We start from the raw sequence: 23222 nt of genomic DNA on the forward strand, positions 1-23222 counted from the left end.
AACAGAGTAGAAATACGGGTTATTTAATGCATTAGGAGCGTAAAATCAGGAAAGATAGAGAAACGTTTACTTAAGATGATAACGATTTAGAATCATGGCAATATCACGCATTTACAAAGGTTAAAATTTTAGTTTTCTGGAAAAACCTTCGAATTTAGCAGTAAATTACTAGTCTGCCAAGGTGTGTTAATGCCACTTGCAGAAATCGTTCTATGTTTATCATCTGGCTAGGAAGTTCCATTTGTTTATCAACAAATTAGGGAAAAATATAATATTTTCTTACCCCTTAGTACTCCTCGAAAAGTTGATTTCAAGAAAATACACAGCTTTGTTTCAAGTGCCACACCAGCTGAAGCACAGACTGCGCTTGAGAAACAACCCAATTTCGGAGAATGTGACGGAATCGAAGGTTAGGCGAACCTCATTTCAACCTCAAGGCAATTTGCAGATGACTTCATTTCATGTTTACGAACTTCCATAAATAGTATCCTCATTTAGTTTATGGTAATCTCAAAGGGTTATCGTGTTCCCTTTTGTTAAACTGATAAGGTGGAGTATCTTACCGTTACTCTTTTAAGTGCTACATTTTTAGCTCACCTTCAGTGATCTCCATCTTCAATCTAAGGACACCTCGTCTAGGTCCTATGGGATTCGGACAGCATTTTACACTTTTTGAAAGACCAAAACTACCTCTTACATGCCATACGTCCTCGAGCTCGCCTCTCCACCGCGAAAAATGAGTGCTTTACAAATCTCTGGTGAGCTGGGTTCGTATAGTTTGGCTCCAAGAAGCTTCTGATTAGTCCCATTAAAGCCAAGTATTCTTCTTAGTTAACTGGCTCTTCAAAACGTGCTTTTTTTCTGCAGAGTACCAGTTCTGATATCCATTTCCGATGAAACTGCATTACATATTGGACGTATTTTGAAGGCCTCCTGAGGCGAATTTTGTGCTTGTCTCGTTCAGTTCGTGCAAACATATGTTTTTCACACTGACGTTCTATTGAATTTGGAACTTTTGTTGAGTTTTCGATGGAAGAAGACCAATCGATGCAATTATTACTTCTTTGAGTCAGAACCCACTGAAAAGTCAGACACTCGTCTGGAGAGACTGGTTCAAGTGGCCGCCAAAAATTATCTTCTGGGAGATAGTTTATGACATTTACACTTGAAGCAATAGACCTTCAGAGGGGAGTAATTTGTGCCAACCTCTTGAAGAACAGCCCAGTAGCAGATCCTACTTCACAAAGGAGAGCACCGTTGGGTGTTTTCCTGATGACCTGTTATCTAAAAAAATCGGTCAGAGAGTTTTGCCCTTTTACTGGTAAATTTCTTTTTGAATGCGATGAATTCTAGCTGCTTTGAATGTATGCTTTTCAATCATCAATCACTGCTAAAGACTGAGTATCTAGGTGACGATATTCAACTCTTGGATGTTCTGCCATGCAACAAAAATTCACCTAATTGTATTGAGAACAGTTCAGGTAATGCGGACGCATATGAATTCTCATTATATGGCATGACTTACTTTGATTTGAGAACCTAATAGGTTACTTCCTTGTTAATTCAGCCTCAAGTTTTCTTCGCACAGTAACACGATTCGTGCAGAAGCACGCAGGATGTAGCAATGTCTTATCCGCATTCAAAAATCTGCGCGTAGACTACGTACTGAGAGAGGATTTCTCTCCCCTCAACTGTAACCCGTGCAGAAATGCCTTTTGACTAGAAAACCCCCCTATTTCCTTCTTACCTGCTTTAAATTCCTTAGGGTTTTTTAAACAAACCATGAAATTGGTGTTCTTAAAAATGTAAACTATAGGCTTACGCATCTGCTTCCTTTACTCTCACCTTACTTTACTTTATTCTCACATTACAGAAGTATTAGATGATCCTCTAAGCCATTTTGGCGGGAACGTCATTCCTCAGGTTCCTACCATACCAAAAAGGTTGACAAAGTACAGCCAGACAAACGTTAGTGATTTCCATGATATGGGTGCGGGAGGGTCTGCGACTAAAGCCATAAAGTTCGTTATGGTCGGAGTATGAAGACAGGTGGGCGTTTCCCCAAGTTAACCAGGAACTACATATACATATAAGCTGCAGTGCTAATCCCCCCCTGAGAAAGACGTTTAAAAAATGTCGGTCGTAAAAAGCATCCTTTCTGAACAATCGGTCGTCGGTCGTGGCCGCTGACGCATCGTATGTTGCCACACCACAGCACGTTGGATTTACTCAGCTTGCGAGTGCATAGTCCTGGAAAAAATGGAACGCTCCCCTTAATAGAATACATACTCACATTTGTCAAGAAGTGACTACTAGCCTTAATCGGGTAGATGTAAGTCTGTTTCGGTTTTTAATCGATAGTCACTTAACTTTACCTCCGTATCGTCTTTCATAACACAGCAAGAAGTAAGGTGAAACGTCAGAGAATGATCCGGCCAAGTAATTCTGATTTACAAAATAACTGGAAAGTTCTACGGGGTTTGTTCGTTACCCCCAAATATTCAAACAGTTTCCGCGAAAGATCAGGAGGGCGTTTGAGGATGTTCTCAAAAACTCTGTGAAACCCGGGGACTGCGCCTATCTGATGAGCCCCAAGAAGGGCGAAACCGGCCGTGGGCTGTCGATGGATTTTCAGCAACCTTATGAGTAGTACATTACAAATATATACATGTATCGCGATATTTCAAATATCGTAGCGACTGTAACATGAGGTGGCCTGGTGCAGCACATTCAGTTGCCCTAGAACATCATAAACAAGAGATTCAGCTGGGTTCCAGGTAAGTCTCTCGAAAGAACCAAATTAGTTTGCAGATGAGTGTGTATTCGCTAATTTCGTGCAATTTGGTTTCAAGTAGAACATAAGGTTGACGGAAACCCGGGGACTGCGCCTACCTGATGAGCCCCAAGAAGGGCAAAACCGGTCGTGGGCTGTCTCATCCACCTTCTTGTCTGATGGATTATCTTTGTCGATGCGGATAAGGTCCGCATTCGAGGGCATTTTTCCCTTCGTCTGTGTTAATCCGTGTAATGCTTTGCTACCCGACTATCCAATCGCAGTTGTGTGGCGCCATGTTAGACGTGTTGTGGTAATTTATCTGGAAGAATTCAGATGTCCCACTGAGACTTGGAAAGATTTATACATGTAGCCAGGTTTTTGGAGTACAAGAACTGGTGCTTGTACCGTCGTCCCTGTCTGGACTGATGACCGTCGAGCGGTCTCTGCGCGTTTGCCCGCCGATACAGTGTCACCAGCGGCTCACGTGTAGTATCACGTGAGGAGTGTAGCCTCCTCGCAAAACGCCTGTGACTTTGGCGCCGGTAGGAAGTACTCTCTCAAATGATTGGTCGAAATAAACTTGACGCTATATTGGCGGAATCAAACCAGATACTTGTCCAATATGGATTCTTCGAGGTTAACCATTAATTCCCTGAGGATTTGTCGTATTGCCGCATCTTCTTCATTGAAAAGACTGGGCAAAATTATTGGAGGTCATCAATAAACTAACCATGCATTTATAACCGCAAGTATTTTTAATCCACGCTGATTTTTCCATTATTTTAGTGTTCCGTTTGTCCGTTAATTGATCATCAAGCAAGGTCCCACTGAAAAATTTGCTTGCAATAGGTTACTCGCAATATTTTGAGTGGGAAGAGGACATAACACATTATACTTTAAAACTGTCTAATCGTCCGCCCCAAGGCATGGCTATAAAAGAATGATGAAGCAAATAAATATGCAGACTTCATACAGTCGTCACAAGATGTGATCGTTTAGGCCCTATAATCCCACTTTATATTGGTCGTTAAAAATGACATTTTGAAGTGAGAAGAACGGCCGTCGTTTCGCATTATCAATCAAGATAGACAGGTAAATTTGCTCAGGATGCACGGAACTTCATAAATTTGTAAGCGGTATTCTTATTTAACACAGATGCTTACAGCCCGTTCTATCTTTTCCACAACGAGATGGATATCAACATCTTAGGTCAACATGAGGGTTGGGATACTTCCAGGTTGACCAAACCTAGACATAGGAAGTCGAGAGACCAAGGTTGGGTTTGAACCACGGACCTATCGGTCAGTAAACTCGAGCTCTAACCACTCGAACCATCTCGACCTTTAGGCCAAGAAAATATGAACCATCCTGTTTAAATAGCTCTTTGAGACCGTTAGTTCATCTAAGAAGAAAACACCAGTTAAGGAATACTGATATGTTTTCATTCAAATCCATGCTCCCTCAAGAAAATAGACGGTCAAAAATGGCGCAAAAGAATTATCAACCAATTTTTTTCAAGTGAGCACTAGTCACCAGTCTTATTTAACAGCCCGGTTGACTTACCTGTACAGTGGACAAATAAACAAAGACTTTCAAAGAAAATTATCATCTAAATTTAATTCATAATTACCTGAAGACTTTGCGCGTGGCCTTTGTAAGATATTATCGAAAATCCAGATCGTGAGAAGTTTTCGGAATTTGGACGACTTGGCTCGCCGTCTTTTCACCTTCAAAAAAGAAGCGTAAAACGAATCGAATGGTCACGGAGTAAAAAAATTATGGAAATGGTCACACCCAAAAATAAATGCTAATTTGGTGAAAACCATCCAAGCTTCTGTGACGGTAAATGAACATTTTTGGCTGAGCTAAAGAGGTATTGGTAAGGTATCACTAAACCGGGAGAAAAGATATATCACAGGACTATGTGTTGGTCGTTGACTTGTTAGCTGATCTGGGCTACTTGATTGCAAACTTTTCATCCCCACCATATATATATACGTGTATCACGACTATATATGTTTTTAATAACATGAAAACCGCTAAACTTTGTCTGTCTGGCAAACTTCAATGAGAAGCCAAAGGACTCACCAGGTACAACCTAGTGAAATAAGCTACAACCTTGTGAAATAAGTGCAATAGACAACGCACTTGCCTAGTATCAAACCGTGTTTATATTACGGTTAAAAAATTAAACTTATCCGTTTGCTACTTCAGACAGCAGCATCTTGGTGAATCGTCGGTCGCTTCACCCCGATGGGCTAACGTGTGACCACACCATGCAACATCAAAGGTTCTGTCAAACTGTCATTTGAGTTCGTATATTGGTGGATTAGTCAAAAAAGATGTAAGTGATTAATGAATCCCCATTCTCTTTGGATCAAATGAGACTTATGATAATATATGTGTATAGATGAAGCGTTCAGTGGGTCCTTGGGCATACGGAACATAAAAACCGCAAGCAGATCCGTTACGCACACAGAGTGTTCTCCAGACTCAATAACGAGAGGATGATTTCTCACGCCAGTGCGGTATAACGTATGGATGTGCCAAACGTTTTGTCATTGATTAAGATTAAAAGCATTCCAGAAAGGAAGAATGGTCACTTCTGTCTTAAAAATTTGTGAGTCTAAGTAGGCTTGAACGGGAAACGTGCTAGCAGATCTCAGCTCTACCTTTAGCTTGTTTGATGGTGCGTTTATGTGAACAAAACCAAGTGGTATGACATGAAAGGCAGGTCTTTTAGGTTGCCATCCACCAGCAAAGTCAATTCAATTTGCTGTAGGTACACATATTCCCCAACGGTCAAACTTGTGAGTACAATGTATGTTCCCTTTCTCATTAGATGAAGCATATTTCATACCAGTGTAACGGTGGTACTACTGATGGGGAGGCACGCGAGTAGTATGTGTCGTCTGTAGAATTTTGCTTTGCGTTTTTTGAAAAGGGGATATCTGTTGCGGAATTCGTGGAGCCAATTTGTAACATGTGCTTGGATTTGACCGACGAATGAGTGGAGTCAATGAACACGCATTCGGGAGAAGATGGGTGTCCAGTTTTTGCAATAAGATGCAAATTAGAGTTTTGCTTCCTTGTTCAATGGTCTGTAACCGTTCAGTTGGCATTTCCTAATAAATAACTCCGCAGCAAAGGCCTTCTTGCTTTCACCAGTATAAAACGTCTGGCTGAACATCCGAGGTTATAGCTGTGGTGACTTAATATTCTTGTGGTATGCCTAACTCAAAAAGATGGATAGATGGATTCGGGCTGTAGATTTCTGGATGAGTCCAACAATATGGGCATCTTCAATGTGAGGCTCTCTGTTCCTTAGTGACAATTTGTGTAGAAAACAGTTAAGTATTAAGCTTCATTCAACCGAATGCTGCGAGACTTAGTAGTTTTATTTTCTGGTAACTTGTGAGCATCTATAAGAAAGCTGTTGAAATAAACTAATGGCATCCTTTATCAAGAAGTCTTTTGTTTCCACGATAGATGAAAATCACCAATAGGTAACCATAGTGAGCGCATGTTTAAGACCAAATACTATCTATATCTTAAGCACCTATCTATCTATCTATCTAGCTATATATATATATATATATCTTAAGTAACTAAGACGAAAACAAAAAAGTGCTCTTTGTCTTTAACCTTTTAGAATAACCTTCCTGGTGGTAACGGTCAAGTTCTTTAAACAAGTGTCAGTCCGGTAACTTTTCTAAAGTTTACGCTTCTGTGTCCATAGCAAGCTGACATCCAAAAATCGTTTGCTAACACGTTTGCATGGCGCATTCAGAGATTAGACTTGTTTAACCTCAGCTCTGGTCCAAAACGGTCTCAATAAATTACCACTATCACAGATAAAATAATATTGGTGGAAACTGGTGTTTACACGACACAAAAGAAAGAACGCGTCTCTAACACCAAGATTTATACCACCAAGATTTACACTGGAAACTAATCAAATATGACGTCGCGTTTTGTAAACGTGAAAGAAAAACATGCTTTCCTAAAAATATATTCCCTCTACACAGTGGTCAAGTTACCTGTGACAGTTATGCTGGGTGACAGCTAGCCAACATGCATGGAACCCAGGAGGTTCAAGTCATTCGAAAGTGACGAACTTATCTTTTGGTGCCTAGCTTCGGTTTTTAATGGTAGCTTGCTTCTTACAATTTCTCAAAAAAGACGTTCTGCTAAAGAATTGGGTTTATATTGATCTGATAAGGCATTGTCATGTCAACTGGAGTGACAAAAATCTAAGTTAGGTAAGTATTAGCATTATTGGGTTAAATGAATTCTAGAAAAAGGAGACAAAATGAAGAAAGCGATCGGCCAACATGCTGATGTAACTTGGATACCTCTGAATTCGACACCACAACATCGAATTTGGAATATATCTTGATAGATATGGTATAGATAACAATGTAAGATAAAACTATGTGATTAGAAGTACTTCACGGTTTTTTTTTTTTACTAAGGGCCACAACTCATACAAAATGTTTCTGCGCAGACACGCCTGTTTTGTCAACCAGCCTAGCTAGCATCCTTTGTCAAATTTGCGTTTGGTCATTTCCGAAAAGTTTGCACTTTGATTAGCCAACAAATATTCTGGATTTTTAAAAACAAACCGACAACGTGGCATGCAATCTTTGACAAAATCTACATTGGTGGATTTTGTGTGTTTTATCAAAATTATCCACCTCAGTGAGACTCTGAGTTATCTGTCTGAATGTTGAATATTTTTCCGCACGAAAATCACTCGTTATCCCAAAAGATTTGAAATTGTTCGCCAAAGTGTCTATGCTAATTAGGTTTGGGTGGCTATTTAAATTTTCTGCGGTTGACAAACCGTGAAATTTCAAGCAACTGAGATGCTTACAAAACAATATGTGATCTTCATTCGCAAACAGAGCCGACGGTACCCGAAAACAAACGCAATCAGAGTTCAGCAGACAGTATCGATTTTCGGGTCTTGATATTTTAACATCTCGTTTATCCTAAATGATTCACGAACCGATTATCTGACTGTTGATATTTTCTGCCGTATGCATTTTCACACGAGTCTACGTCAAATACTGTCGAGAGGTTTTTTCATAAAGCAATGAGAAGTCGATCGCTTTGTAGAGGGCAAACCCTTAAGCATCAAAAAGGAACTTACTTCAAAAGACAGGGGGCAAACCCTTATGCATCAAAAAGGAACTTATTTTGAAAGACTTCAAAGTAGAAACCCTACTATTTTCGAAACTTATATTGCTGTGGATACAGTTATAAATATATTTGATAAATCTTGATTATTCTTATATTGATTTTTTCCGAGGACAACATCTATCGACAAGTAGGCGATCGGTCTCTACGACCTCTTATAAGTGAAGATACATTTGTATAATTGAATAGCAGAGGTTTTCAGGTCAGAATGGTACTGATGAATGGTACCGATTTACAATCGACATGTAGGCGATCGGTCTCTACGACCTCTTACAAGTGAAGATATATTTGTATAATGAAACAGCAGAGGTTTTCAGATCAGAATGGTACTAATTTACAGTTCTTTATCAGAAAGCGAAATGATCCATGCTTGCAGTTCATTTCTATTGATAATGTCTGTCGGGGGTCGTACACAGTTGACCCTCAAGAGTTCGTCGAATAAAGCGGCAAAAAGAAGTCCCTGTTTACTGATGCATGCAAATCGGTACAGCTCAGTGGAAAAATTTGACGAATGCAATCAAACTTAGCCTGTACGGTGATATGCACGAGGTGCAGGTTTTGCTGCATGAATGTTTCATTGTTTGATGAGGTGTTAATATTAAGAGTAATTTTGTACGGTATAAAAGGTTAATTCCGACAAGTTCCGTGTAAAAACCACATAGTTATGAACAACAAATAAAAGCAATTCGTTAGTTCCTGTTTATTAGGCGAGGGAATAATTTGTTACAACCTCCAGTGGTCAGAGCAATGTAGCGGTTGTACGGAAAAGATTAAATGGTTTCACGAAGTTGCAGAAAAACCTGGGGGCGCTTTCGTTTGCACTAGACGTTTTGTGCTCATCTTTTGGGTGAATCCTTATGTCAACGTTTCTGAAAAACGCATACTATCTCAAATAAGAGACATTTTTAGTGGTTCGAAACACTTTTGGACAACCTTGAGTCTGTACTAATTAGAACAGATGGAGATTGAGCAACAAACAACTGACTTCCCTAATTGAAAAGCACAAAACTTTCCGTTGGCGGGTTTTTCGACTTTTGCATGTTGCTTACAAACCAACCATTTGAGAAAGCTTCTTGGGTGACAAACTCATTGAACAAGCCAACAAGGAATAACTCCATCCTGGGTGCCGATATTCCGCAAAGCGACCAATAACCGATTAATACAAGACGTTCAGAACTGCTTACTGACAGACATGGTGGCATTCTCAGGTAAGTTTTCCTGTTTAATCATTCAACACTACAAATTATTTATTTGCAACGTTTATGATCTTATCATATTCAATTAAAACTTAAAATGAATATATCTAGTCACCGTTCTACCTCAGTCAATTTAAACTTCATCAGCAAATGAACTCTTGTCGGTCATCCGGTTTTCCACTGTACACTATTTTTGGTCAAATGTGCCTGATCTAAACGGTAAAAGGTCGTTGAAACCACGCTTTCCGTTTGTAACTAACATCGACTGTCAAAAGTGGATAGCCACCTGCGGCGAAGAATAGTAGCGAATTGTTTTTTTAACACTCATCTGTCACGAGTTCATATGAATAGGGTAAAATGCCAAACCAAGATTCTATGTTCGTTCCTTCATTGTTAGAGGGAGATTGTTATGCCACACCTTCATTGAATTGCAAAACATGCCAACTACGGGGGTTATAAACTCTTTCAGTATGAATTAACAAGCCGCGAGTTGCGTTTGTGTCCTGATTGAGGCTCATTATCGCTGACGGTTAATCAGATGTTTGTAAGTACAGTGTGGTTTTTGATGAAACATTTGCGAGGTAACTTTTCACCACTGTGTTGATTACGTCATATTGTTAGCGGTCGGCACAATTTTCACACACACAATATATGCTTAGGAACAAATTTTGTATCCAAGCCGTGGCATGGACTCCCAGTTTATTTATGCACGTAACAGTTGCAGAAACGAGGTATCCGTAGGTATTCCTCTCCTTTCATGTCAGTATTGATGTTTTTCGAGCTACATGAATATTTTGTCACTTTCAACACGCCTCAGGCTGTTGAACTTTCCCATTCGAACTGAAATTTGCCATTATTCGTCTCAAGTGTGTATGACAATTAAATGAGAATGTACATATTGCTCAACGAGCAATTAAGAAGGGTCCACCATCTGGGTTTATTTCCAACTTTTCCACTTGCTCGTACGGAATCAAAACCACGTTATTGGGTAACTCGTCTCCAGACTGACTAGATTTCGCAACAGATCCACAAAAGTCGTGCGTGCAACGTATGCACGTTGGACTCTGCCGGGGACTGTTACAAGAGATAGCGGTCAAGATTGTGCAGAACTTTGAACAGTATCCATGTAATTACATGGCCTTCGTCGCACATATTATTCTCGTACATGGCATACTCAGCAATGTCAAGGTGTCCGCCTTCCTCGGAATACAACAGGCAAAAATTTCCAGACATTATAAACATGCTTTCAATCAAAATTCCATCCTGAAAGTGATTCTGACCTCTGATGGAAAGTTGAGAATTACTGTACAGCTGTTTTATCCCTGTTTTAAACCACTAGCAGTTCGTGTCACGAAATCATAGGGATTTTCGAACTCCTGCCTACTTGACAGCTAGTAACTCGATTCGGTATCTCTTGAGCTGCCTAAGAATCGAGGACTCAAGTTTCCGGTCACACATTTGGGAAGTATTTTGGTTTCGCATGGAAACCGCAGCATTCTTAAATCGGTTCAGTGAGCCAATCAAAGAGCTGTTGGTTTGTCATCCGACTTAGTTTAAGAAAAAACGAAAGCATTAGCCAGTCATTGTGCATACCAACGAACGAAGTGAACGAAATGAGACATTTTTTTAACTAGCTGCTTTTCAGCCAGTAAAACAATGGAAGTGAACTGTGTGACCAGCGAAACCTCCCGGCATGATTACCTACCAACCCTCGTCACAATGTCATCTCTCAGCTGAATTAGCGTTGGGTGAATCATCCAGAACGTCTCCATTCAGGAAATAACTTTGTACTAGTGCGATCTCCTGGTTACACATAATTAATACGTCGTTATCCATTGGTTCGAGTAAATTTAAAAACTTCTGTCTAGTTGTGTAGGTCAAACCCTTGAAATTTCTGGTAACGTCGGGTATTGCAAAGACAATCTCGGGACGTTTAACGTTGAGCTTCTCCAACAGGGCTGCTCAAAGTAATCAGTTAGATTTTTCGGATATCCGCTTTCACCGAGATTCTGAACTAATTTCCAAAATGACCTGTCGAGTTCCATTACGCGGCCCAAAGTACCTCTCAGCTTTTGGATTTCTTCATGATCCTCCGTTCCAATTGCGACTAACTGACTGCACTCGTTTGATCTATCACGTACTGTTTGCCTCCTGCACACAGACTTCGAAAGAGTAGCAGAAACCATTAGAGCTGCAATCAAGTGTGTGCTGAAGGCGCTCATTATAGTCCTCTGGTTTTCTGGCAGATGAACAGTGTCCGGATATCTTAAATAGGCGCAAATAATTGAAATCCCAACGTAGTCTTTGATAATTCATTGAGGATCAACTTTATTGGTGGTATCACTCAGAGGAAACTAGCTTAGTCCCACATAAATCTGTTGTGCAACGTTTCACTCTTGTGGCCGTCTATTTAACGACTGAGAATGCATACTAGTCTTGGGCCTCTGAAATCACTGCGCCTGCTGACTCTCGACTATTCATCCCTGCTTAAAAACAACGAAATTAAATGGCCCAATTCATGCTTCAATAACCGTTACACTGACACGCTGTTACTCCACAGGGAGTTAGGCATGAGACAGGCAGACCGCTGAAGAACACTAAAATTCGCTACGGAACATGGAGCTGCCCCTTTGGAGGTGCAATTATGTGTTTTTGAACTGCACTCTTTCTGAGCTGCATTCAGAAGCGAGGCAAATTGCGTAACGTCAGAAAAAGATCAATACACTTTCAGAACTAGGAGGCAAACTTGTTGTTATCCGTCAAGTGGTTATTAAACCTTATTTTTATTAAAGTACCATCCAGCGTTGGAAATTTCGTTCGTGTTAAGAGTACTTTTTAATTCTAAGATCTTTGCCTTATCCGAATATATCTGGCTTCAAAAACTCAAAACAGGGTGTATCTGCGGCAAACATTTTTCAACATATTTGCTCTTTCATTATTTTGCTATTGTAATTATTGTGATGATCAAACCAGGGGTGACTTCCTAGTTGATGTCAATCGTTAATAGGTTACTAGATGACACGCAGTGTATCAGAGTTTGTCAGATAATTGTGGAAATTACAGTTGATGGTATTTGTAACCGAGCAGCAAGTTTTATATTGATACAATGCGTATGAACATCCTCAAAAAAGTTGTACATCAAAAGAAATGGTTGTTTGCATCATATTCATCAAACCATCCAATTAAAAAAAGTATTTATAAAAATAAAAAATCGTGGACGGAAATTTGGAAAATTGTAGCAACATGTGCGCAGTTGTAATTTGAGCAGAGATTCCGTCCCAGTGATGGCGCTTTCAAGTCGCTTTGATTTACATTTTTAATGTTTGAATAGCTATTCTCTGGACAGTGCTGTATTTATCCATAAAAATATGTAATATATATCGTGTTTCCCTTCGTTTAAGGTGCGTTTATTAAGTGCACGAATGTCTGCAATTACTGACCAAGTATGGTACTATCAAAATACTTGACTGTGCATTTTTTAGTGTTCTCGCAATTTATACTTGGAAATTTTATATTAGAAGACCTAAAGACGACTTTTAAATGCATCGAAAACGAGAAAGTAAAACTTAGGGATGCCCCACCTAATTTCTATCAAAATTTAATCTGACCAGAGAGGAACCGCCAAAAAATTTGGGTGGCAGGTGAAACAGATTTGCATGCACCAAAACTCCGTAGTCAAAACCATACTTGGATATTTTTGTGGAATATTAAGCCTAGACAAGTATTTTTACTGTGGAGCGGAGTTTAAACACTGGTGAAAACCCTTTGTCACCCTTATTAAGTAGCCATACACATTGCACTTAACGTGGCCAGAAAATCTTGCTCGGCCTCCCTTTAAATCCCGTAAATATTCCAACTTGGAAGCAGAAGTTTTGGTTCGCGGGAAAAATAAATTTATATTTTAATGCTTTAGTCTGTCCGAGCCCAACCTTGATGATATGTCGAAAGCCAATCCAGACACCAGTTTCAATGACCAGGACAATGAACTTTGAAGATAACCACGCTGTTAGCTGTTGCGTGGCCATCCTAAGATACTGTGGACTTAAAAGTCTGATAAGCTGAAAATCTAATTTTGTAGGAGTATGTCCGTTCTGTTTTCGATTCTCACCATTTTTTGGATTGGAATCTGTTCCACTGTCACTTACATGCTTTCATAACCGAACTAATTTGCATGAATATTGTAACCACTTAAAATAACACTGGAAACTGTTTACGCTTCATGGTCACTTTTAGTTAACTTCGTGGGGGGTGTTTCCATTCTCTGCGCAAAACCAGAGGTGGTCAGCAATGCCCACTGGTGCTGAGAGGAATTTTCAGACCAAGAAAAGATTGAACCACAAGGTAGACGAAAGCCATACGTGACTGGTCCACTGTAAAACTCATTACAAAATCCAGGAATGTACAAGTGTTCATTTTAGATGGGAATTGGTCTCGCAGGTTAGGTTTGGCCGGGTTGAATGAATTCCATCACCCTGCTGTGGCTGCTATTCACTGTTCGCTGACCCCGTAGGAAGCGGCATCGGGAGATGTGAACAGTGGGCAAAAATACGTCCAAACGAAGCTTGGAGTGTGGGGAGGAAATCCCACATCAATTGAATCGTCGTTAATCTGCGCATCAGTGCTAGACTGTATAGAGCTTAGTTCAAACCGGAAGACTGATACCGTCAGTAGCTCTTAACAAAGGCCAGTTAAATTCTATTGTATTCCATATCTTTTACAGCCAGTTCGTTTGTTGAATGTCTTCAAATAACCACTTGCATTTGTGACAAAGAAGAATGTGGCTATCGTTTTCGATAAAGTTTGGTGACAATCGGTAGATTTGTTGCTGGGCAACGTTTCGCCTTTGACACAAAAGCTTCGTCAGGCCAAGCGACTAGCTCCCGAGGTTGATCGAGATTTAAGGCGGAAGGAGAATCAACCAGCTAAGTCAAGCCAAATTTCTGTTGGGTGTCGGCAGAGGGATTTTGGTGTGGTTGAGTGGTTGAACAAGTGTTGTATCGGTGGGGAAACCTACATGTGTCTGGGTCCAGCCTAGCGTCTAGTTCTTCAGAGTCGGTTCATTCGATGGTCCCTGTTGAACGTCGTTTGAACCTTCTGTCCGTCTGTGTGGATGAGCTAGTGCTAAGAAAGTTGTGTAAGAGGGATGCTGTGACCTTTGCTCGGGTTAGGATTTCCACCCCTACCCCCCAGTTCTACGTGGGTTGACAACCACACAGTCACGTGTCAACGCGGCTTACATAAGAACGCTTTCCATAAGCTCGACAATTCCACACTCTCGATTCTATTGACGCTGTGATGCTTAGTAATTTGCACCACCTCGGCTATCAGCCACTGTGGTGTGAATCGCAATCCTCGTCTTAAAAATTTCACATTCTTCGAATCTACGTCTCGTGTCTAAGGCATGTACCGCCACCGCTGAGGACTTAGCTAGTGTATGGAACTAGATGTTTACATTGAGATTCATTTCCGTGTTATTTGTGCGCGGAGTGCTTTCTCCTTCAGGAAACTAATTCCCAACCCTAAGTTTAACCGTGGTTCTTATTGGCTAGCCACCTTGTTCTCCGAAGCATAACATACTACGCATCGGCTTGAACCTTCTCAGTTGACGTGTCTGGGCATAATGCACTGGAACAAAAGTGCCGGATTTAAATCTCTATGCAGATGAGACGTGAAAATTGCTCAGACATATGTCTCGCTCGATTGGTCGCACAAAATCTCGTTGACAAAACCGGAATAGACAGTGATTTGGAGTGTGTCCGATTCTTTCATCCGCGCGCGCGCACGCACACACACACACGTGATTGTTGTCTAACAGAGAGAATCGAGCATGCGACCTCACATTACTCAATTCTACCTTTCAGCGAATGTATACAAAAGAGAACGTGGGCAAGCGCAAATATTTGCGCAACCTATTTCCATGTGCTCACACATTTACTGAATGAATATCTTCACCGTAGAAGTTAATGAACAGCAATAACTGTGTAAAGAACGTATTTGGATAGCATCAGCTTTCAGACATATTGCTTTTTATAATATGCGGTCAGGCGAAACACTAAAAAACCTTACGTAATGCAGGGGAATGCGCTTTGTTCTGGACATAGAGTTTGATCATTGTCCTCAAGTACCTTGTTCCGGAGAAACGCGATACCGCAATTGACCCAAGGACATTACAGTATACTTTTTAAACAAAGAGGTGGGTCCAACAGGGTCTTTCAAAATATGCCGTTAAAAAACTCAGACAAGAGAACATTTTTGAGGTTTCAGTAATTACCGAATTACAGTGAACACCTAAGGTTTTCTCAACGCGTCTGGCAGAAGGATCTCTAAAATATGGCATGTAAAGCAAAGTAAGTAATTGTCCAAGGGTGCTACATTTCTAATTCTGAAGTTTCGGTTTGTTTTTTTCAGCAAATTCAAGGGAAACGATTAATCTTAGCTGCCGTTGGGGCAACTCTTTTCTTGCCTAAAATGTGTGGGACCCAAAACTGGCAAAACGTGTATTTCATAAGTTATCGGAGTGGTAAAAATGTACGAAAAGTGGGTTTGTGATGTAACTAAATAACTGTTAACAAATACTCATAATGCGAAACTACTTTGATGCCACGTTTTTGATAGTGTGAATAAATCTCAAGAGGAAAACATAAGACGACTTCTGCAATAAATAAATAAATAAATAAAAACAAAATAAAATAAATGAATAAATACACTAATATAAATGCGACGCAAACTCTACGACTGACACCATACAATGACTCTCTGCGAAATGACGGAACACAGTGCGGTCATAATAACTTGATAATAATTCAACGGATTATCCGAAATAAGAACTTCGTACAAACCAAACGTCTAAAATATTAAACGCCCAGAAAAACTGAAAGCGGAATTGAGCTTGCATCATATACCACTGTTTTCCTTCGAAATACATGACGAAATAAGACAATGAATTCTCAAATCTTTTGATTAGATTAGGTATTGGTCATGACGTGAAAGCTTAATAACACGAGTGTTCTAAGCTATCCTTCCGACATATTCGCCAAGTTCAGCAAAACACACTCAGAAGTTTGGACAACTACAGGGGGCAATATATTCGTGGCTGGCTACGTCTACCAAAGTACACTCCGATCAGCTACATCCATGCCGGTAAACAGACTTGGTATCCCAAGTCTGAATGCAGCGATCCCGATGCAGCGGACAGTGCGTCTGGGAAAGCTCTCTTCTACTCGGTGCCAAGTACTACGCAATGTGGTCAACGATTCCGCATTTAGCAAGATTGTTCGGGATTTCAGCTTTCCGATCCGGGTCCGTGGTGCATGCTCGCACATTTATATTCCTAGAGGTCTCTTTAAAATCTTACGAATTAATTCTCCGAAAGCCTCGGTAATCTAGTTTTTGTTACGTAAGAACGGACTTAAACACTTGTTACGAGAACAGACTTGAATGAATTCCCTGCACAAACGCGCCAAGCAGCAAACATCCATGGCTGACATGAATTCACCATGTTGTGCGCTGTCGAGTCATTACGGTCAAGCGTCTGTCAGTGCCTCAACTTGGCGCATACAGTTTAAATGCAAGCCACTAATAGTTCAGAACACACACAAAGTTTTTGTACTTACTGTTATGCGTGCAGACACCTTACTGAACACTTACTGAAAACATAATTTTATCCCGCCCATTTGCCCAACAGTTTGTAAGTGCAACATGCTCTTGGCTTAAGCTGGCTACTACTCAGTGTTTCCTGGATCGCAAAATCATCAACTTTGTAAATTTTATTGACAAATTTGTAGCATGCATGGAGATATCCAGTGAAATCTCCACATTGCGCTTTTGAGTCTTCTATCCGCACAGCTTTCAAATTTAACAATTTTAACCTCTCACCTGTTTTTACGTTCTTCTTAGTTTAAGTGAAAAACAAACGTTTCTTACCGGAACTGATTTCTTTCGGCTCAACTTGTTTTCACTCTTAGACTTTCATGTATGCAAAATTTTCAAGCATAATATTCCACTAATGGGACAGCCAAGCCAAGACTTTCCCCTCTGGAAGAGACCAGTGGTTAAGTCATCATTATTTGTACTTTGGCGACCAGCTACACGATCAGATAAGAATCGCTTCTCCTATCCTTGGGGCGTTGCACTAATATCAAACCAGACAAGCCACTGAACCACGACCAACTACACTGCAACACAAAACGACTTGGCAGATAACATTCTAAATTTACTACATCATCTATCTGGCAATTATACTTTTTCTAACAACATTTCGATATGGACCGGATGTAAAAATGACGCCTAGTTCCGGTGGCTAAAAGGGAGAAGGAGCTTGTGGCGATCGGAACGAAACAATGTCATTTTGATAAAAGTTTGGTGATTTTACATGAAAACGCCGTGGCAACAGAGGGACTGAAGAATTTGGTTAAAAGTTTGGTGATTTTACATGAAAACGCTGTAGAAACCGAGAGACTGAAGAATTTGGTGTGTTCGTGTGCGTTGGCCCATAAACACTGTCAGCATCAAGAGGTGGGTGATCAAGTCTTTTTGTTGTGGAAAACTTGTACAATATCCACGGTTAAAAAAGTGAGTTCTCCAGGAATCTGCCTCCACCAAAAGCACACAAGTCTGTCGAACAACTTCCTCTTTGCATAATTTCATGACGGTCGGGAAACCTGAATTGGTTTTTGGAATCAGTCTAAAAATTACCCGCTCTTTCAAACACCCCCCAGGAAAATGGCGATTACAAATTGTAAGATTGATTGTTCTCAAAGACAAAGCATGAATGGACATGATCACGAAGCCTCGTGCGAGAGTTAAACTGTACAGTCCTGTGCACTCCGGTTTAGTCGAATCGCTCACCAGGAGTCCCCACGTTGTCCTACGTTATCCGGTATTAATTATTGCACTATCGCGAAATGACTTGTTAGAATACGACAGTAGCAGGAGACAACAACTAAGTAATAACGGGGCGTTGTTTTCTTTCTGTCGGGCAGAAGTTCACTACCACAACTATCTTTGTCGAGCAAACCATGATAGCAGTGGACTGTATAGTTCATCTAGATTTATTGTATGTGGCAAGTGGGCACGCAAAACCAATAGAGCAGAAACTGTTACGAGACACTTGTTTGAGCCACTATCTGTTCTTTAAAGATTGCGCTAAAAGTTTTTTAGTAAACCGAAATTGGCTGGTGACAAGAATACCCGTTCAGTGAACTTATTTGGGCCAACATTCACCACACACTGCCCTTGAAACGTTGGCGCAAGAACTCGGCCTTTGTTCAGAAAGGCACCCTGTATAACCATTGTTAGGATGTAGACTCCCAGATCTTAGATCTCAGTCACATGACAAACCTCAATACGTTTAGTTTGGAGTTTGATGGCCAAATACTGACAAGGTAGCGGTCGTCGGATTTGATTTCATGACCTCTGCGTCGCAGTACCTCATGTGCAGTACAATGCCTCTTTTATGGTAACATCAGACGAAACCTTTATGCCACCGTATCATTGGTCCTCTTAAGCTGTAGGCCTCGCATTACAATACATTTTTTTCTTCGTTAGACTCAGAGCTGTGAAAAATAGCAGGTCAAATACTTTCATCTGTTAACTCTGAGTGGCCTGAATACCACTGTAAAAGGTGATAATGTATCGCGGAAAAGCTCAATTGCTTTTCAAAACAAATCAACAGTTAAAACAGATTACGTAGGCATTCTTACAAAACTCATCAAATTTTGAGTCCGAATCCGGACTAAAATCCATCTGCTAAAGCGGTTTTGAATCCCCCAACGTATTCTCTGTCACACCTGAAAACCTGGAGCACTAAAATAGACGACAGACCTTGAAGACAGCCCAGTTGACTGCTCAGATGAAACTAGCCCATTGCTGGTCGGCTGCTACAAAAATGAGAATATCTTCCCTGTGATGCGGTAACCTTGAACGTCCAATGAAATACATAGAGAAGGATATCCGAATTTTTTGCAGGCACCTTTTGGAAGCAATTTACTCAGACGGAATACCTGCAGACAATGCAAATGTTGACTCAGTGATGGTCACAAATGTCTGTATGCGTTTGCTTTACCACACGTCGTGGATATAAATATCCCATGTGTAAATGCAACAGCAAGTCGCTCGACTACACGTAGTACGAACAGTTTAAGGTCACTGTTATCAGCAGTTGTCCATCTATGAAAAATTAAGAGGTGAGCCTTGCAGAGTCAAACACCCCACGCCGCCGGGGACACGCCTCGCACGACAGGAAGAATGAATCATCAGCATTCCCCCCACAATATCGGCACAATATGTATTCTTATCGTAGAAACGGGTTGCGAAGGCGGTCTGCTTACACTGGACAATAACAGTGCAGTGCCGATGGCAAAGTGATGTTCCTGTTGTTCTTGGCCTTATCGGCAGTGTTTCATTGAAAAACACCAGTTACCTGAAGAGATTCTGAAGTTTAATTTCACCAAGTTTCTCCTTCCCTTCATATGCCATATGTTCCACGAGGCAAGATACTATCCATAATGACAGTTGCAGTAGTAAATTTCAGTGTTTAGCTGCGGTGCACCGTGGTCTAACAGAAAACTGAGTTACGACGCCCTTTCTCGGATGCACTGAGATAGAACAGAGCATATTATATACATAGTATGGTTGAGTCAATCACTATTCCGAGCTTCATGACAATGTACCTTGGTTTATTAGTATCACTGGAGGGACAAGCATGCAAGTAAATAACGGTGAGTTTTAAAACATAGTATACCGTGTAATGGAAGCAAATGGATTCACGTATTCGCAAACTAAAATTATAATGGAAGCAAACGAATTCACTTATTCGCAAACTAAAATTGCACTCGTATCATCAAACCGGAGGCGTTTTATCAATTAGGCAAAATCGATCTCTTGGCAGAACATGGCCTCTTTATGCACCACAATCCTCACTTCATTGCGTGATCCTTTCCGTAAAACGCAAGTCAAGTCATCTGCTAATGTTCACAAGGCACCATTGGTCATACACCATAACACCCCGTAAAATGGTGTCATAGATTATGAATTCCAATGCGTCCTCTGGACTGTGTATTCCATTGCCGTTTTTTCCGACCAGTGACCAATAAAAAAGTCGTTCAGCGCAGATCGATGGGTTTTTTGGATTTTTTCCACTCAACTACACTCGTACGCCATTGATGCCAAGAGAAGTCGTTAAATGAATAAATTGATCTGCTGAAATTGAGGCGCATCGACGCCTTCAAGCGTTCCTGGTGCCGATTGCTTCACAATATGCTACGCGTACATTTAGACGTCTTCGGGTCAAATGCATGTTTGAACCCGACCACATGAATATGTTATTGATTCACCATTATCGATATGAGGGTCAGTAAGTGGACTACCACATTAGTTAACTAGGCTGGCGTCGAAAACTTTTTAACTCACCCACACACAGGAACGTACATGAAATATGTAGGTATTTTAGTATTACAATAACGGCAATGTACATGCATCAAAATTTTCAACAGTGTAGTCCTATTAAAGTATTAAAATATTATTAAAGTATTAAAAGCACTATTAAAAGTATTATTAAAGTCTCTATCCGGTAATGCTTTCTACAGACTGCATGTGTATTAAGAAAAACGTACGTCATCATTTGATGGACACTAAATGTAATGAAATTGCGAACTAAAACACAAAAATGTTGATCGTTATTAAAGGTAACGGTGGATGTGGCGTATATTTGAAATCAGATGAGCTATACACCATCATACGTAATTAGAAAAAGATATTTGTCCTTGAGTAATCAATGAAGGATTCAGTTAATTCTTCAGCATCAATAATCTCGTAATATTGCCCATACTACAAGACCTGACAAAGAAAGATTCAAAAGGATCACTGGATTATTCAAGAAAAATGAAACAAAACCGGTTTTGATTTCACGTAGATTGTTGAACAATGGGAATCTTTTCACGGGCCACAGTAATGTGTCCGTTGGAAGAAGGTCAGCACCCCATTGTTTTAGGGTGCTGGGATTATATGATTGGTGGATTTTTGATTCGTAACGAGATATGTGATCCGAATTTGTTTCTGCATGTACTGGAACATTTGAATATCGGTGTGTGCTTGTGGATAGTTACAGGGTCCATCGGGTTGTTATTCACACCATTGTCATATAACGTGTCCTGCTCTCTTGGCAGCGTATGATCAAATTTTAATCCAACAAAGCAGCAGTACTGAGGTGGAGTTCAGCTGTTAATGGGGCTTATTAGTGGTGAATTTACTTGGCGAAACTAACGTTTGACCTCCAGTCACTTTGCATGCTTGGTGAACATACTACTGCTTTCGCACTTTGTGTGGTTTGTCCGATGAATCGAAAAACTATGCAAATGTAGTTTAATCACCCAACTCCCCAGGCAGCTGCCTACCGGAATGAATACTTAATTTCATGCTGTCCTTTCCTGTGAACACCAGCAATTATTGGTGCGCTGTGAGCAACTTTGCCAGAGATAAACGCTAAGGTACTACTGTCAATTTATATCAAAGATGTCCGTGGACCAGACTATCCATTTGGATAGTCCACTGAACTTGTTAATTGGATCGCCAACTGCTGATTCTCGGCAACGCACTTGCTCCAGGAACGGACCACGTCATTTCTCGAACCAGTAGCTACTTATAACCGTGGTCTTCCATTCTTTTGGTTGAGCGTTTTCGTTCCGTGTATTAACCCCGTGCGGTGGCGTATCTCGCCGGTGAGAAAAGTCTCTCAACCGAAAGTGTGAGAAAGTGGATAGCTAGGATATTGTGTTTGAATTTTGTCCCCGAAATAAATATAGTACGATAATTCTGTTAATGTCTCGAGCAATGGGATTAGCAAGATAGGTTGACCTTCAGGAGAGGTCCAGATTAAATTTCAGGCCCATGGTTTGGAAAATGTTAGGCCTGCATTCAGAAAATAACTGAAAATTAACTAAAAAATAATTGGACTACTCAGTGGTTGTAATGTGATTTTGAGTAAGTCAGCAGCTGTCCAAATACTGCATGTCTTACCAAACATATCGGATAACGTCGGATAACGTCTTCTGAGGCTAACAGCTTATAACCAATCAAAGACCCCTTGTGATCGTATTATTCGAGTCCCGTCTGCATCTTTGCTATTCACAAGATGGTTTTCGCACAGACCCAAGTTTCATCTTTGTCGTATTTCACTGATTTTAAACGTTTTCTGAGTTTCCGGCATTTTATTAACCGCTGCTGGTTAAATTTGTTTAATACAAATTCAGCAGTTTCGTAAAAATCTTGGTTTTCTGCAAATGAACCGACCAGCTAGTCTGTTAACTGTTCCAATATCTTTTTGCTTAAGTACTAACAAGTTGGAAACTTCACATTTGTATTAAATATGTCAACTTTGGAGTTGCCTTTCGGGAATCAGTTTTTTTTCGTTTTTTTCAAGGTTCACCCAGATCACACCTCGTCTGTAGTGCACACAAGAGATCAGGTACCTGACCGTAAAACTGATGTTTCTCCTGAAAACAGACAGGTTGCCGCCGGTCGTAAAATAGACGCGTTTGTTTATGTAAACTAACCCTAACTAAACAAAAAATCAAAGGTAAACATAGTGCACAACATAGTTACAGTATCGATAAAACGTAGATATTCTCACAATGAGTGGTTTAGAACATCACACAAATATTCAATAGACACTAAGATTTTCTGACTCTAAATCTATGGTTTAGTGAAAGTTATTCTGACAAAATTTTTGTCTCATACAAATCACTTTTTGGTAGCATGGCTAACATCAAGAATTTATTCAAAAAACCGCGTTACCAAGTGAAATTAATTTAGCGAATCTGATGCCAGGTCATAATGACATTGGGAACAAAAGTATGCTTTATGGTAAAATGTGGCTGCCAAATTCCTGCAACGCCATACAAGCAAACGATGAGGGTACATAATAACTCTTCACCGCGTGATATGGCTTTGTTTTTCCCGGCTGAATTTAATACACCATTTCAAAGTAGCTTTGTTTACTTCGGTATGGAATCAGGAAAACGTCGTTTTTAGTCAAAAGATGCTTCATTCGC

The 23222-nt window shown here is 40.4% G+C and overlaps 1 protein-coding gene across 1 annotated transcript in view; it reads right to left on the reverse strand.

Annotated features, from left to right (window-relative positions):
- Nucleotides 1–4406: 4406 nt before the first annotated feature.
- T265_12850 (hypothetical protein) overlaps nt 4407–23222 on the reverse strand; it is a gene marked incomplete at both ends in the record, with an annotated part of 58044 nt that continues 39228 nt past the window's right edge. The window contains one exon of the mRNA XM_009165885.1: nt 4407–4503. Coding sequence (XP_009164149.1) covers nt 4408–4503 — 96 coding nt within the window. The remainder of the gene's footprint in view (nt 4504–23222) is intronic.

Source organism: Opisthorchis viverrini (assembly GCF_000715545.1).
Source record: "Opisthorchis viverrini unplaced genomic scaffold opera_v5_19, whole genome shotgun sequence".
NCBI classification, from domain to species: Eukaryota; Metazoa; Platyhelminthes; class Trematoda; order Opisthorchiida; family Opisthorchiidae; genus Opisthorchis; species Opisthorchis viverrini.